The 14,336-nt window shown below is 36.7% G+C and overlaps 1 protein-coding gene across 1 annotated transcript in view; it reads right to left on the bottom strand.

Annotated features, from left to right (window-relative positions):
- The window catches only part of LOC149792145 (uncharacterized), a 41,194-nt gene extending 38,491 nt beyond the window's left edge, over positions 1-2,703 (bottom strand). Inside the window, exon 1 of the mRNA XM_089969351.1 lies at positions 2,577-2,703. Within this exon, the coding sequence (XP_089825477.1) occupies positions 2,577-2,646 (70 nt within the window). The 5' untranslated portion in view covers positions 2,647-2,703. The remainder of the gene's footprint in view (positions 1-2,576) is intronic.
- Between the last annotated feature and the right edge of the window lie 11,633 nt (positions 2,704-14,336).

The following is a 14,336-nucleotide window of genomic DNA, read 5'->3' as shown; positions in this document are numbered from 1 at the left end:
AATTTATATTCTTGACTTGGATGTTGGCAAATGTGATAATAATCTTTGTTTCACTTTTCACCAGTATATGCATGATCTTATTTCGTATACTGATTTCCTTTGTACATGCGACCTGTTAGAGATTATTGTAATTGCGTTACGTGATCGTCCCATATTTATTTTCGAAAACTACGTTAATCCGACAGCACACTCATAATACTAAGTTGTTTACTTAGTTTAAGGCCTCTCTTGGGATATTTCTTCATTTCCACTTCATTCTTGTTAAATCTTAGTTGCAGACTTTCCCATCAGCAAAACACAGAGGACCCAATGATATTTTATAAACAATGTGTGCCTTACTTGTTTGTTTGATTTTTTAGATGGACGTTATTTCATTTTCTGGTGGAGAGCCGAACGACCCAAAAAAACTGCAATACTCTTTTGTATTAGAGCCGTTACGAACGTTTGTATCAACAGATTGTTAGCTATATACATAGCCATGCAAGCGAATGGATACAATCATACATATACAAACATACATACATACATACATACATACATACATACATACATACATACATACATACATACATACATACATACATACATACATACATACATACATACATACATACATACATACATACATACAATGTATTCTTTTGAAAAACCAGCTTGGAGGCTTCTTCCACCTATACGTGAACACTCTATCCCAAAACCAGTCTAGGACTATTAAAACGGCAGTTCAGTGCTGCGAAGAATCATTGTGCACATCTAAACTTGAAATGAGACCTGAGCTTTTGCATAATGCAATTGTCCTTACTACACTCCAACCAGTTTCTGTCTGGAAGCTTGGTAAACATTTTCTCAATAAAACTTGGACCTTAGTAAACATTGCCTATTTAACTATGTGTTCAGTTTCAAAAGAGAATGGTATATAACTGTAAACTCTGCAAAAGATTGACTACAGTTAGAGTCAAACATATATAACTATACTGCCAAGCCATAAACGATAAACGTAATATCGTGTTTGAAAACAAATAATAGATGCAATATATATTTTAGACTCATACTAGCTTTTATGTCAGGACAATGACTCATTACTTCATATCCTATTGAGCAAGAGAGAAGACATTTTAGATTTTATGAATGATCAATCATGGCAGACACCTATTCGTTGTGGCTGGTTGAATAGACACATTATACAGAGGAACACATGAAATTGAGAACAATACCTGATATTATGCTTGTTCTGCAAATTAGGGAAACGGACCCATTTAATGTCTATCATATAAATAATTTCCACGTGTTCTAAGTAAGAGTCAACGTGATGATCCCCATTATATATATATATATATATATATATATATATATATATATATATGTGTGTGTGTGTGTGTGTGTGTATTTATATTTATATACTTTCTTATATGTATGTGTGTATATGTATATGTATATATATATATGTGTATGTATATGTGCATATATGTGTGTATATGTATGTATGTCTATCTGTATATACTTGTGTGTTCATTAGTACTTTCAAGACTGAACTATTGTAACTCAATTCTGTCTGGTTCATCTCAATATCTACTCCAGAAACTTCAAAAAGTTCAAAACACAGCTGCTCAGATCATACTTAGAGTACCACGATCAGAGCACACCTCCCCGCTGCTCTGTACCATACACTGGATATCCATTCGATCCAGAATCAAACACAACATTTGTTCTCTGTGCTACATTTCACTGTCGGACTCTAGTCCAACATACCTATTTGACCTCACTCATGTGTACACACCAGCAAGATACTTACGCTCCTCTTCTGACAATCGTATACTCTTTATTCCAAGTATGAAAACAAAGTCATATGGACAGCGTTCTTTTGCATACCAGGGCCCAGCAACGTGGAATGAATTGCCCACTGAACTTAGACACAAAGACACCGTGATCACATTCAAGAGGGCTCTCAAAACTCACTTATTTCGACAGCAAGAGAAAACTTAAAGACCTAATAATGTTTCCTACCTGAAATATTATCAGCATGTTTTTCATTTTTGTAATGTTTTTCTAATTTCATGTTGTTTGTTGTTTGTTTTTGTAATAATATTATTATGTTTCTTATCTTATAGGTGTTGTCTAAAGTTGTAAAGCGCTTAGAGCTTCTAAGGATTAGGCGCTATACAAAGTCCTCATTATTATTATTATTATTATATATATATATACATATATATATATATATATATATATATATATATATATATATATATATATATATATATATATATATATATACATACATACATACATACATACATACATACATACATACATACATACATACATACATATATGTATAATCTAGTCATAATCGGTTCTAGGTACTGAGATTTTTAATGATAATGTGTGCTAACTGGAAATTAAATTCTATTTCACGCAGGTAATTAAACGAATGATAGATGTAACATAAAAGGAACAGTATAGGATACGAACACTTGTAAACAGTGCTGGATTCGTCATTGTAGTACAGTACAATAACAAGAGAATATTGACTTACACATAGCAGAAAATGTAAGGAATGAAAATAAAATCTTACTTACCCTTGATAAACGCACTATATTCCAAAGAGCATAAGACGGTTATAATTGTTAATATTGTCTGACATGTCATTTCAACGCAGTCTAAAATGGCGAGCGAACTTAGTATTAAACCAAAACAGGATGTTCTTTACTCGACGGGAACGGACTTGTATAAAGTATGATGCCCGCGCAGTCATAACGACATTGATATCACCTTTATCAAGTGACTACTCTAGAGTACTTCCTTGAACATAACTTATCGATTGTAGGATGACGAAAAATTCAGTGTATGCATGCAGGTAGTCTCAAAAGTAGACATATATACATTTATGTTGCAATAGCATTTGTTGAATGTGTAACAACTCTAGGCATACTATTTTTAATCTAATTCTTTTTTAACGGAGAAAAGTGGCATTTTAAAACACAACTGTACTGTTTGTTCTTTGTAAATACATAGTCTGATGCATCAAAACATAGTATGTCATTCTAAACACTCTCCTTTATTATGAAAATCTAATGCAAAAACTTAACTGTTGCAATATTTCTTGTTGATGCATACTAGATATCATAAATAGCATGGCAAACCTAATTATTGGGCCATCTGACTCAATTCCTCTTTTTGACCCACGTTTTGATCTTCCAGAGCGAGATTAAAAACTTTGGTAAGAAAACAATGTTTAAAATACTTAACTTCTACTTTGCACCCTGAAATCATAATGTTTGCATTAATTTCTAAACATATTACATGACCCTCTTTTTAATTGACTAGAATCCAAAATTCATGTATGCTACGTTATTGTAGTAAGATCTCAACTGTTAATAGCTATGCCAGTAAAATATATTTAAACATACAATAATCTATTTACAATCATTCCCCCCAAAATTCTAACGTTTAGTGTTTAAATAATAACAATTGGATTTTCTCAGACGGTTGTTTTAAAATGTTTTAAGATAGGTTTAGTGAGCAAATCTTTGTACCGGAAACTTATATCCATTTGTCATCAGAAACATCTGTTCAATTCTCCACTGGTCATCAAAATTATTTACTCATCATCACTGAAGAAAATTGTTTGAAAATCAACAGACCATTGGTCAGTAATATTCAAGATATTTTAAAACACCACAATTACTATCTTCCAAAATTGTCATTACTCCCAATTTCATCAATTATTCTATCTTGAACCTCAGTTAATGTATCCTGAATACCCAAAGCCAGCCTAGTACCACGGTGACAGTGTGCACTTCCCTAACTCCTGCCGACCGAGCGCGTGACCATAGTGCATATTTGAGGAATATAAAAACTTAAACAACAGTAAAGTCTTTGATGACATTTGTTTTACTAAATTAAGCCTGTCAAATCTGTCCAATCTCATCAAGGTCAAATTTAATATATGGAATTCTTTGTTAGCAATGCATAACTTAGGTATCTTGCAATTCAAGTCTTCTACTATTACCATAAAAGCCAAGATACTTTTAAAAGATTTTATAAAAGTTTGCAAAATATGATTTGGTCATATTATTTTGATACTGGAAAAAATTGGCTCGACAGTGTTCATTTACTCTTTTATGCTGTTAGTTTATCAGTTGGAACATCTTTAGGATTCAATCCTTTATGTACTGGATTTTTGATACACAGTCCGTGGAGCAATGACGTTATTAAAGAAAAATATTTTTAAATTAAGATACATGATAAATCATATGGACTACGTTTCTGCCTTTGAATACAAGTTGACAAAAGCTTGAGAAGTTGCAAAAACGTATCTACTTTCTATTCATTCGATAAAGAGTTTAAGAAATGCTAAAATGTAAACGAACGGAATTTCCTGTCTCTCTTGAACATACCACGAAATCACCTCCTGGTTAAGTACTATGGTAAGAAAATACTTTAAATTACATCATTAATACTTCTTGGTTGAGAAGAAACCCCACGACAACCTGGCATGTACATATGTTAAAGAAGTATGATGATAGGATAGCCAGATTAATTATGCAATCAGTTTAGGTACACCTGTCCAACATTATATGATTAAAGTAACGGAATGAAATCGGACCGTAGTGATTTAGGAATAAAAAACCTTCAGAAAGTATGAATGATCTGAACAAGGAACTTTACGGTCTACAGCCACAAGAAAAGAATGTACTAAAACAGATCTCACTTAAATATAAGCACTTGTTTCGAGATATTCCTACATGAACAAGTAGAATTTACCATGACGTTGAAATTGTAGATTCCATGCCTGTAAACCTATGTCCTTACATGATGAAACCTCTTGTTTGAGATAAGAAATTCAGCATTTTGGGGATTGATTTCAGAGAACCAATTAAATGCGATTGTAGGTCACCATGAATTCTTTTAGCGAAACCAGATCATGCTTCCTTCATGTGCACTGATTATAAAATGGCCTACATAGCAACCAAACCTGAATTGTTTCCATTGCCAGGTGCGAACACTGCATTGATACAATTGAAAATGCTACATATCTAAACAATTTCGACTTTTGAAAAGATTCTGACATAAACCACAAATGGAAAGAGCAAGGGAAATTTCGACATTCTGACCTCCAAATGGTCTTTTTCAAGATAAACTGTTGCCGTTTGAAATAAAAGGTCCGCCTTGTGCTTTTCAAAGTATAATAAACATGATTGCCTCTTGGGTAGATAGCTGCGATGATTAAAACGGATGATGTCATCATCTACAAAGTCACATAGAAATATTACTTAAAAATAATTCAGAAATTCCTTGACAGACTCATATATATAAAATTGACAATTATTTTATCCAAAAGTGAGTTATGCGTACTTGTGTCACATTTCTAGGACATATTGTGTGACATTGAATTCCCTGTGTCTATTAGCAAAAGAACTGATGCGATGTTTGGGTGAGGCTGTATAGTGTCGGAAATTTTGTTTCAATTTTTCCATAATTGCTTAACCGGTGTCAAATTTGTTGAGTAAGAAACTATGATTCATTTGGTCTGAAAATTGTCAGAAGCCGCTTGATAAATTAAAGGCCAGGCATTAGTGTACATCAGTTCTTTCAGATCCCAATTTCAGTCAATCATTTTAAATATATATTTATGCAAGTGATGTTATGTTGGTGGAATATAGATTCAAGTAGACCAAAATAGCGTAAAGCATCCAGTGTGCTATTTTTCTAAGAAATTATTTCACAATTGAGAAATAACGTTTGGTCCTGACATTGTCTTTGCAACACTTTGAAGTGTATATTAGCTCAGCTCCTTCTCCGATTATTGTGTTTAATGATCACAGCTCCTTACTGTCATTGGCAAGATGAAAAAGAGAGATCATCAAGGTAGAGGTTGATGTTGCTTGATTACAAGTAGTATAGTGTGGCCACTTGGAGACCATGGGATTAATCATTGAAATGGCAGAACAGATTTATAGGAACAATGGGAATTTATCATAGGAAGGACATTTGGGGAAAAGCTTAGTAACTTTATTTGCGTTAACCTCAATGCATGCTACTCTATGTAAGCATGGTAAATGATATGTGAAATGTGTATGGAAACAAAATGGTTTATAGGGACAAAATGTTTCATATAAGGAAGATAGGGTTTATGGGGACCAACAAAACTTACACAAAGAAACATATATATGTAACACAACGACAACATTTTGACAATGATCATATTCGCTTTGAGGCACGGAAGTGGCCCTGAAACAATCGTTGCTTTCTCAGTTTGTACATTCTATGTGATCACCGAATCTTCAATATGTTCTTTCCTTTTTCTACCAACGTCGCTTTTACCTTCTTCTTTTCTTCATTCTCAGGCATTCAGTCTGGATGACTTATAGCTCTGAAGTTTTCTTGCAACTTGTTCCACTTTTTACTCAACCAAGGTTTCCCTTTTATCTTATTATTGTCCTTTCTTTTATTTCCTGTGCCTAGGTAGCCATGATTATCACAACGTCTTAATCCACGAATGTCCTTACAAGCCTCTGTAGGTGTCTAAAGACTATGTTGTTCCCGTCTTACATAGCTAATCAAGAATGGAATCTATCTTCTTTAAAACAATACCTTGTCCCTACCATCCAATTAACAGCCTCTATCATTTTTCCACCTTCTACAATGTTAAAAGGTGAATATCCCTTTCATGTTCTGTTCTTCCTCATCCTTCACGTCTTTGACATGTCCCCTCCCCACTTTGGGATGACATTTGACTTGTCACACAAAGTAATGTAGCTGCATAACTCCACCATGCGTCTTTCATCAAAATGTTAAAGGGGCTTATTGTTGTATGTTGGCGGGTCCGCGAGAGTAGGTGGACAATATATCCATCTATTCCTGGACTAACGTCTCTTTTGCCAACAAGGCATGTGCGAATAGTGTAAGCCTACAAATTGTGCTAATTACATGATTGTGTGCTTGTGGAGCAGGAGCCACACTCCTCACGCGTTTATGTACACATAGTATGCGGGTCAGTTGTGTCCGATTTCATGACATATATGCTACACGGTGCATACTATGAGTGGGATTTGACCTACACGTACAATCATGTTGATACAGTAAGTATCGCCATAAAACGCTTGATTAAAACTCTACTTAAGACACTACCCCGGTTCTGTGCGTACACGCTCTTTGGAATGTTATGTGCAGAGTATAAATTACATGTCCTAATTATTAAATGAATATTTTTTAAATAACGTTCAACCAAATTATATAAAAGATTTCTTATTTAACGATATCGAAGGGTTAAATTTGATTGTGATTGGCGAACGCACCGCATTGCATGCTTGAAGCACTAGCGTTCAAGAAAACATGCATATAACACAAACTACACATCATATATCATGGAAAAGAGATAGCAATGCGCAGACGTAAAATACACTTTCCACTCATTTAGAAACAAAACAATATTGCAAACAAAGCACACTATACTCCATACCACAAATATTGGGGAACGGAAACCCTCTTTTTTAAACAAAAATGACATACACAAACAATCAAATACAATCTCAGAAGTCAAGCATATCACTTAAGGTCAAATCGCAGCACGTTCTATATTTTGGGATATTCCTACTAGCCAATTTATTGTAAGCCACCTTCGCAATAATAGTCAAATATTATATTTGTAAATATTCTTTCTACAAGGATAATATATAAACTGTGAGTACAAGGTGGACATACCACTTCCGATAAACTCTCCAAAATGAAATGTAAGTGACTTATTACTACTTTAAGATCATGGGTGCATTTTAGAATAATTTTGAAGGGAGTAAAAAGTGTCAAATTTGAAAGATCAATACAAACTGATATCGAAGGTTCTCCAGATAGAGAATGTGTATATAACAATATAGAGTGTCGTATTAGCCCCTAAATAGGCTAGTTAACACTTGCAGGTCCGACTGACGTGACAGAGATGTGGCGCTGGATCGTAGACTGTTCTTAAGCGTTGCTTCAAGGGTAAAGAATTCACCATATCAACAACCGTCCTTTGGCTAAGTGACTGCTGGTTAGTCATAGGTGACCTTACAAAGGAGTGATTTTCCATATGACCGCTAGTAGGGGTAATGGACACTCCATCACCAGTTCTCCTCTTTTATAGTTGGTTTATTATGTCCCTCAGGTAGTGAGACTCTTGTTCCATCCAGTAAAACTGGATTTGGGTTCTCCGTGTTTATTTTATTTGTTTATGGTGAGGCATTCGTTAACGTGACGTTCTTCTTAATTCATTAGGCTTATTGTCCCAAATCAGGAGCAAAGTTGTCGTCTCTTCTCTTGTGCTCTCATTCTCCAGCCAGAGGTTACTGCGAGTCTAAGGCATATATGTGCGTTCAACGACTGCGCGGAAATAATCCCCGTCGCTAGCACAATTGTTTATTATTGTTCTGCTCGTTCCTCTGTTCGCTGCAGACTTTGCGAACAGACTGGAGAGCTGACCGCTTTCTATTCCTCAATCGTGGAAGCACAGGAATACATTATTGTGGTTTTCGGAACGAAATTGCTAATTTGACCCTGAGGGATAATGAGAGTTGTGAAATAGCATATATCCATACCGTGTCTGTGAAAAATGACATACAATAATTTTCGAAATTAAACACTTTTAATTACAGCAAGAAACCTCTCAAATATAAATCAAGAAGTCAACAATTTTTCAAACGTTAACACATTTGCATGGTTGACAAAGTTGTTGAGTAAGATTTGGCCCCACTTATCTACGCCTCTTGCCATCGATGGACACTACGTATCCTAGGTGTTGATGACATAGGCTTGAATATATTTTGGTTTCCAATGAGGAAGTTCATCTTTAGAGAATACGAAAGAATTTCAGGAAGCTGTGCATGTACTGTGCGTAATGAAGTTTCAAGGCATCCGTGTTTTCTTTCTACACGCTAAAAAGGCGTCAATTCAAATCTGACCTTATCTTTGGCTATTTACCAGTTACGTAAGTAGCTCTACGTAGAATCTCCTTACTCTGTGGAAATATAGCTTTAATGCATTGGAATTTTAGGTAATGAATAATTGCACAAGTCTCCATACCAGTGATGCAACATTGTTTTCTCCCTATATGAGACCCAACGAGTCTTTTACATACTATCCCAATTTGTCTTTTTAGCTCGTCATCGAGCCGTTTTCGTGTTTTATCTTACTGGGATTATCGTGTTGACATCCATACCAATTTTCGTGGGTCAACGATGTAATTATTTCAGCCACGTGATTAGCAAAACAGGAGACTACATGGTATTTTCGTTCTGGATATCAGGACATCATGAAGGCCTCTTTGTCTTTTTCTTCTGACACCAGGCCGACCAGTCCTAACACTAATGTGACTGGGTGAGACATCATGCTACATTTTTGCGGCATGATGTCCCAGCACTAAACATCACTATGAACTGAACATTGAAGACATCGTAGCGATATGACTGAAAAATTGTTAAAGCTAAGTTAAAAATCAAAATCACATCACATCACATTATGTTTTTCTTCTGTAATATTTTCTTTTTCTTTCTGTTCTGGTTCAAAGACATTTTGCCCCCATCTGCAAAGGAGCTCCATATTTCGCATAGCTTGTAATATTTTAGAACCACTTCTCTCAGGCTGTTGATCTCCAAAGTATTATCAAATTCTGCAACAGTATGACATTCATTGAGTAATATGGAGCTTCTGCAAACTGAAGTTCCACGAGAAGTTGGACGGTATGAATGGGTGGAGATTCCCTTCCTCCCTGCCTTGGTCTGGAATGAAATTAAAGACCCACAACGCGTACCCTTTCACGTAATCGTTGTACGAAGTGCCGTGACTATTTTTGTATCTAACGGTCCCGTTGCTTCAGAAAGGGAGAAGTGCGACATCAAATAATTATTGTTGAAACAGTTTTTGTTCGAAAGATTTACTAAACAAGATCTTGCCATCTCGGTGACTTCGATCTGGAACTCCTCGTAGTGACGAAACTCGTAAGGATTTTCAGTACTATATCCTTTGAAGACTGTATTCTTGACGATGCTAATGATTACACTTTCGGGAAATTGTCCTAGAAACAAATGATCTTCGATCTAGGATCGGAATCCAGTGGCAATAGTGAAAGTTTATACTTCCAATCGTCATATCGGATACTTGGCGGACTTTCTGCTCAAAGTGTGACTTATGTCGCTTCCACTTTAGGTAGGACATCTACGAGATGCACGTAGAGTTGGACATCCTCAGTGAAGGTTTTCTAATTGGCAGCATCAGCCAAATGAAGAGTGCCTGTGCTTCAATATAGTCTCAGGCGCACATCCACTCTGCTCAACAGATACTTGTCTTGCAACCACATGCCCTAATGCAAACGATCCATCAATTCTATACTGCGCTAATCGTTTATCTTTTCGTTGAATTCCTTATTGTATTTTTTGTCTTTCTTCGTTTGTCAGCTAACCTTCCTGGTGTGTAACGTTCCCATGCACGCTATCATCCAAGTGGGTGTTTTTGACTTCTTTTCTGTAGAAGAGATTATTTAATTAAACTCGTTAAGTGTAAGTATCCATGTGAAAGTTGCCGGTATCGAGATCTTTGGCTTTCTTTGATTTACAATTTATGGAGACTGAGGCATTCAGAAACGGGACGGGATGAAATTGTATCAATTGAAAATTTTCATTGTTATGATGGTGTGTGGCATGGAAGACAGATCTGATATGATTTGGAACATTCGCAAGAATCTCAGTGCATTCTAATTATCTGGCGTATCTTCTTTTCTTTGTCTTTCTCGAAACGTATTTATGAAATTTGCAGCCTGTTTGTCGTCCCTTCGTCTTTGTCCTTGCTGGGGCGAGAATGGGGATAGAATGTCTTATTCAGAAGTGTGCAGTGTATTTATAGGTTCTTCTCGGCGAGCCAAAATCGTTTTGCCTGCGTTAAGCAACACAGTTTTGTCTCCTCGTAAAAAGGCTACTTTGGAATTTTCTTTGTCGATGATGACGTTTAATTGAATATATTTCCTTGCGTCAAAGGGGCATCTTTGCAAGTGTGCAAGCATTGTGTCGCCATTGGTTTTAAGAAGAGAACCACCGAACGAGACGCAGCTTTCAGCATCTCTCCTAAACCATGTCATCGTTGTCGAGCGACTCCCCTGTACACACGATACGTGACTTCGGAAAGAGCCGCAATGGCTTCCACCAAATGTTGAGTGTTAAATAATAGCCTGTAGGAAGCTTCATGGTACAAATGTTCAATTGAGGCTTGATTGAGGCTGGTCTTTTGAATTCATACAAACTGGATGGTTTTCATTTATGTATTTTTTCATTCGTTCGTTCAGGATTTCCAGGGTTAAATTCGTTTGATTCTCAATATCATTCTGGACTTCAGTGGGATGAATGACTTAAACCTAAGCAACTTCCCAATACACTTCGTTATACACTGGATGGAGTGAAGTATTTTTGTCGTTAAACAGCACAAAGTATTCTTAGAAAATACATCCATGGAACTTCCACTGGGTAAAGTTAAGTAAAATTGGTTATTGATAATTTCAGGGTTCAGCGTTCAGATTAGCTTTTTGAGGTCGCAGAAGTTTCCAAACTATGACTGTTGGTATTGTTTTGGGGATGACTGGCGTTGGCAACAAGGCTCACGTTGTTACCTGGCTATTTCAGAGAAGAAGTGGGAAAAAGGTACTGATGTAGTTGCTGACGAAATGGTCCATAATTGCTTTTGTTGGAAACTTAAATACAACACACATAATGCCAGAGAAAAACAACTTGTGTTTTAGGCACACGTTTCCGGCACCACATCCGCAGGGAATGCTTTGTAGATCTTGAAGATAATAACTCTGAGAAGGAGAGTTCGCCGCTGCTTTGTTGTACGGCAGATGGTCATTTCTTTGTATAGTTGATGACTTGCTATCGAAATCCAAGAATCAAAATTCGGGGAATATCCTTTCCAGCCAACTTTGAATTCTTTCTTTTGGCGTTAGCATATTTTCCGGATTCTTCGGTCGAGAATGTTTTCAACGGCTTCTGTTTTGGTCATTCATTGTAACTCGGACCATTTGCAATTCCTTTTAGCACTTCACGGTTTATGTCTTCTGACCTATATATGAAAGGATGTCCCCACATACTATTCCAGATACACGAAATAATTGGGTGGTCCAGATTGGTAAATATCCTTTGTCTAAGGTGCGCTTCACTGTTCCGTTACCAGTCCACGTTTCTTGGTTATATCAGTATGGAACGTACCAAACAGTAGCCCAAAAACGATCTTTTAATTGTTGGGAACCACTCCTTCGGGGTCGTATCCGATACTCAGATGGTTAGATTGATTTTAAGGTCTGACCAGGAGAAGTAAGATGTCAATGTACTTGCAGCATGAAGTATTTATACATGAGTTCTTTGAAAGTGCGTTTCGGGATACTTGATGGTGAAAACTTTGCATGTCTTTTTTTTCTTCAATTCTTTTTGCACCGATTGGTTCAGAAACTTCGGTCGAGAATGTTTTCAACGGCTTCTGTTTTGGTCATTCATTGTAACTCGGACCATTTGCAATTCCTTTTAGCACTTCACGGTTTATGTCTTCTGACCTATATATGAAAGGATGTCCCCACATACTATTCCAGATACACGAAATAATTGGGTGGTCCAGATTGGTAAATATCCTTTGTCTAAGGTGCGCTTCACTGTTCCGTTACCAGTCCACGTTTCTTGGTTATATCAGTATGGAACGTACCAAACAGCAGCCCAAAAACGATTTTTTAATTGTTGGGAACCACTCCTTCGGGGTCGTATCCGATACTCAGATGGTTAGATTGATTTTAAGGTCTGACCAGGAGAAGTAAGATGTCAATGTACTTGCAGCATGAAGTATTTATATATGAGTTCTTTGAAAGTGCGTTTCGGGATACTTGATGGTGAAAACTTTGCATGTCTTTTTTTCTTCAATTCTTTTTGCACCGATTGGTTCAGAAACTATGTGTTTTTGTCTGTTTGTGATGGTCTGATGGTGAAGGCCGCTTTGTTTCCACACCAATTGTAAGGCTAGCACTAACTTGGAGCATGTTTTGGAAATACAAACCAGACAAATTTGGAAGAGAAGTTGACCACACAAAATACAGCGATTGTAGGTAGCCAAATTAGAGAAATCGTCTAAATCGGCTTGCTATTGATAATCGATCCCTTCACCTTGCTTCCACGTTTGAAAACTTTTCGAATAGATTTGTGTAACATCTACGTGGCTTCCTATTGCAACCATCGTTATATCTGGGGTAAAAGTTGGCTTTTGGCAATACGATACAATTTTTGAACACCTCCTACACGATTGGTAAGACTGTGGTACATGCTGGATAAAAAAATATCCATCAGTATTCTCTTCAAAACGTTACCCGCTGATTACTGATGCTACCTATGGATTTGTGGCGTTTAGAAACTTCTTGACGTGCCACAGGAGTAGGAACAGATGGTAGTGTAGTTGCGTTATTCTTGGTTACGGGGATCAGTGATAATTGGCATTTTATGTCATGGTTTTGGAATCTTTTTAGTAGATTCCATCTATCCATTGTAGCGCACTAAGTCAGCTTTTGTCCTTCCATGAATTACAAAGGTACGGCCAGACTTTTGAGGGTGGGCTCTATCAGCATTGCAGCTGTTATTTTGCATTGATGGGTAGTTTGTTTTGGACTATTTGGCAAACTACACGCTCCAATATTTCTCTAAACGAGTAGGCAGTCCCTTTCTATTATTTTTCTTAGGCAGGTGTGTACCGGTGATGTGGACTTCTTTTGGGTGACATAGTTTTCTTTCATTAGCAGAAACAACTGAAGCGAATCGCCTGAAATAATTTCCTTTAGAAACGGGTTTCCATTTTTCATCGAATTTAAAAGACACGCGGAAAATCTGGTTTGGACGGTATCACGACCGTCGGCTAAGTCAAAGAAGCTACTAGACACACGGTCAGCGAAGGTTGTAAGCGATTGCTTCCGGGGACTTCTCTTTCTGGAGATGTGACCTGGCCGTAAAACAACTGCTCTTCTTTTAAAAGGAACGTCCTCTTAGGAGACAAATGTCCTTAAGCTATCTGTTGAGGCATTTTGATCCAATTTTAAGAAGGAACGAATATTGACACCTCCAAGTGAACAGCTTCCACCATTTTTCAAAGTGATTTGCTTCTTCGTTTTAGTGTCAATTTTTTGATGAGCCAAATCGCGATATGGGTACTTTGCATATGTCATAAATTGCTCTGTTTGATGAGGGATGTGAATGATGTTTTGAAGTAACTGAGTCCTGTCACCTTAAGCGATCGTAAGAGGCTGTTTTCTAATACACCGGTATGGACTCGTGAATATTTTTGCGAATGAT

This window comes from Sinohyriopsis cumingii, chromosome 9 (genome assembly GCF_028554795.1).
Source record: "Sinohyriopsis cumingii isolate HCF-2022 chromosome 9, ASM2855479v2, whole genome shotgun sequence".
Classification (NCBI taxonomy): Eukaryota; Metazoa; Mollusca; class Bivalvia; order Unionida; family Unionidae; genus Sinohyriopsis; species Sinohyriopsis cumingii.
Note: the sequence above shows the minus strand (reverse complement) of the source record. Positions and strands in the feature narration are given on the sequence as shown.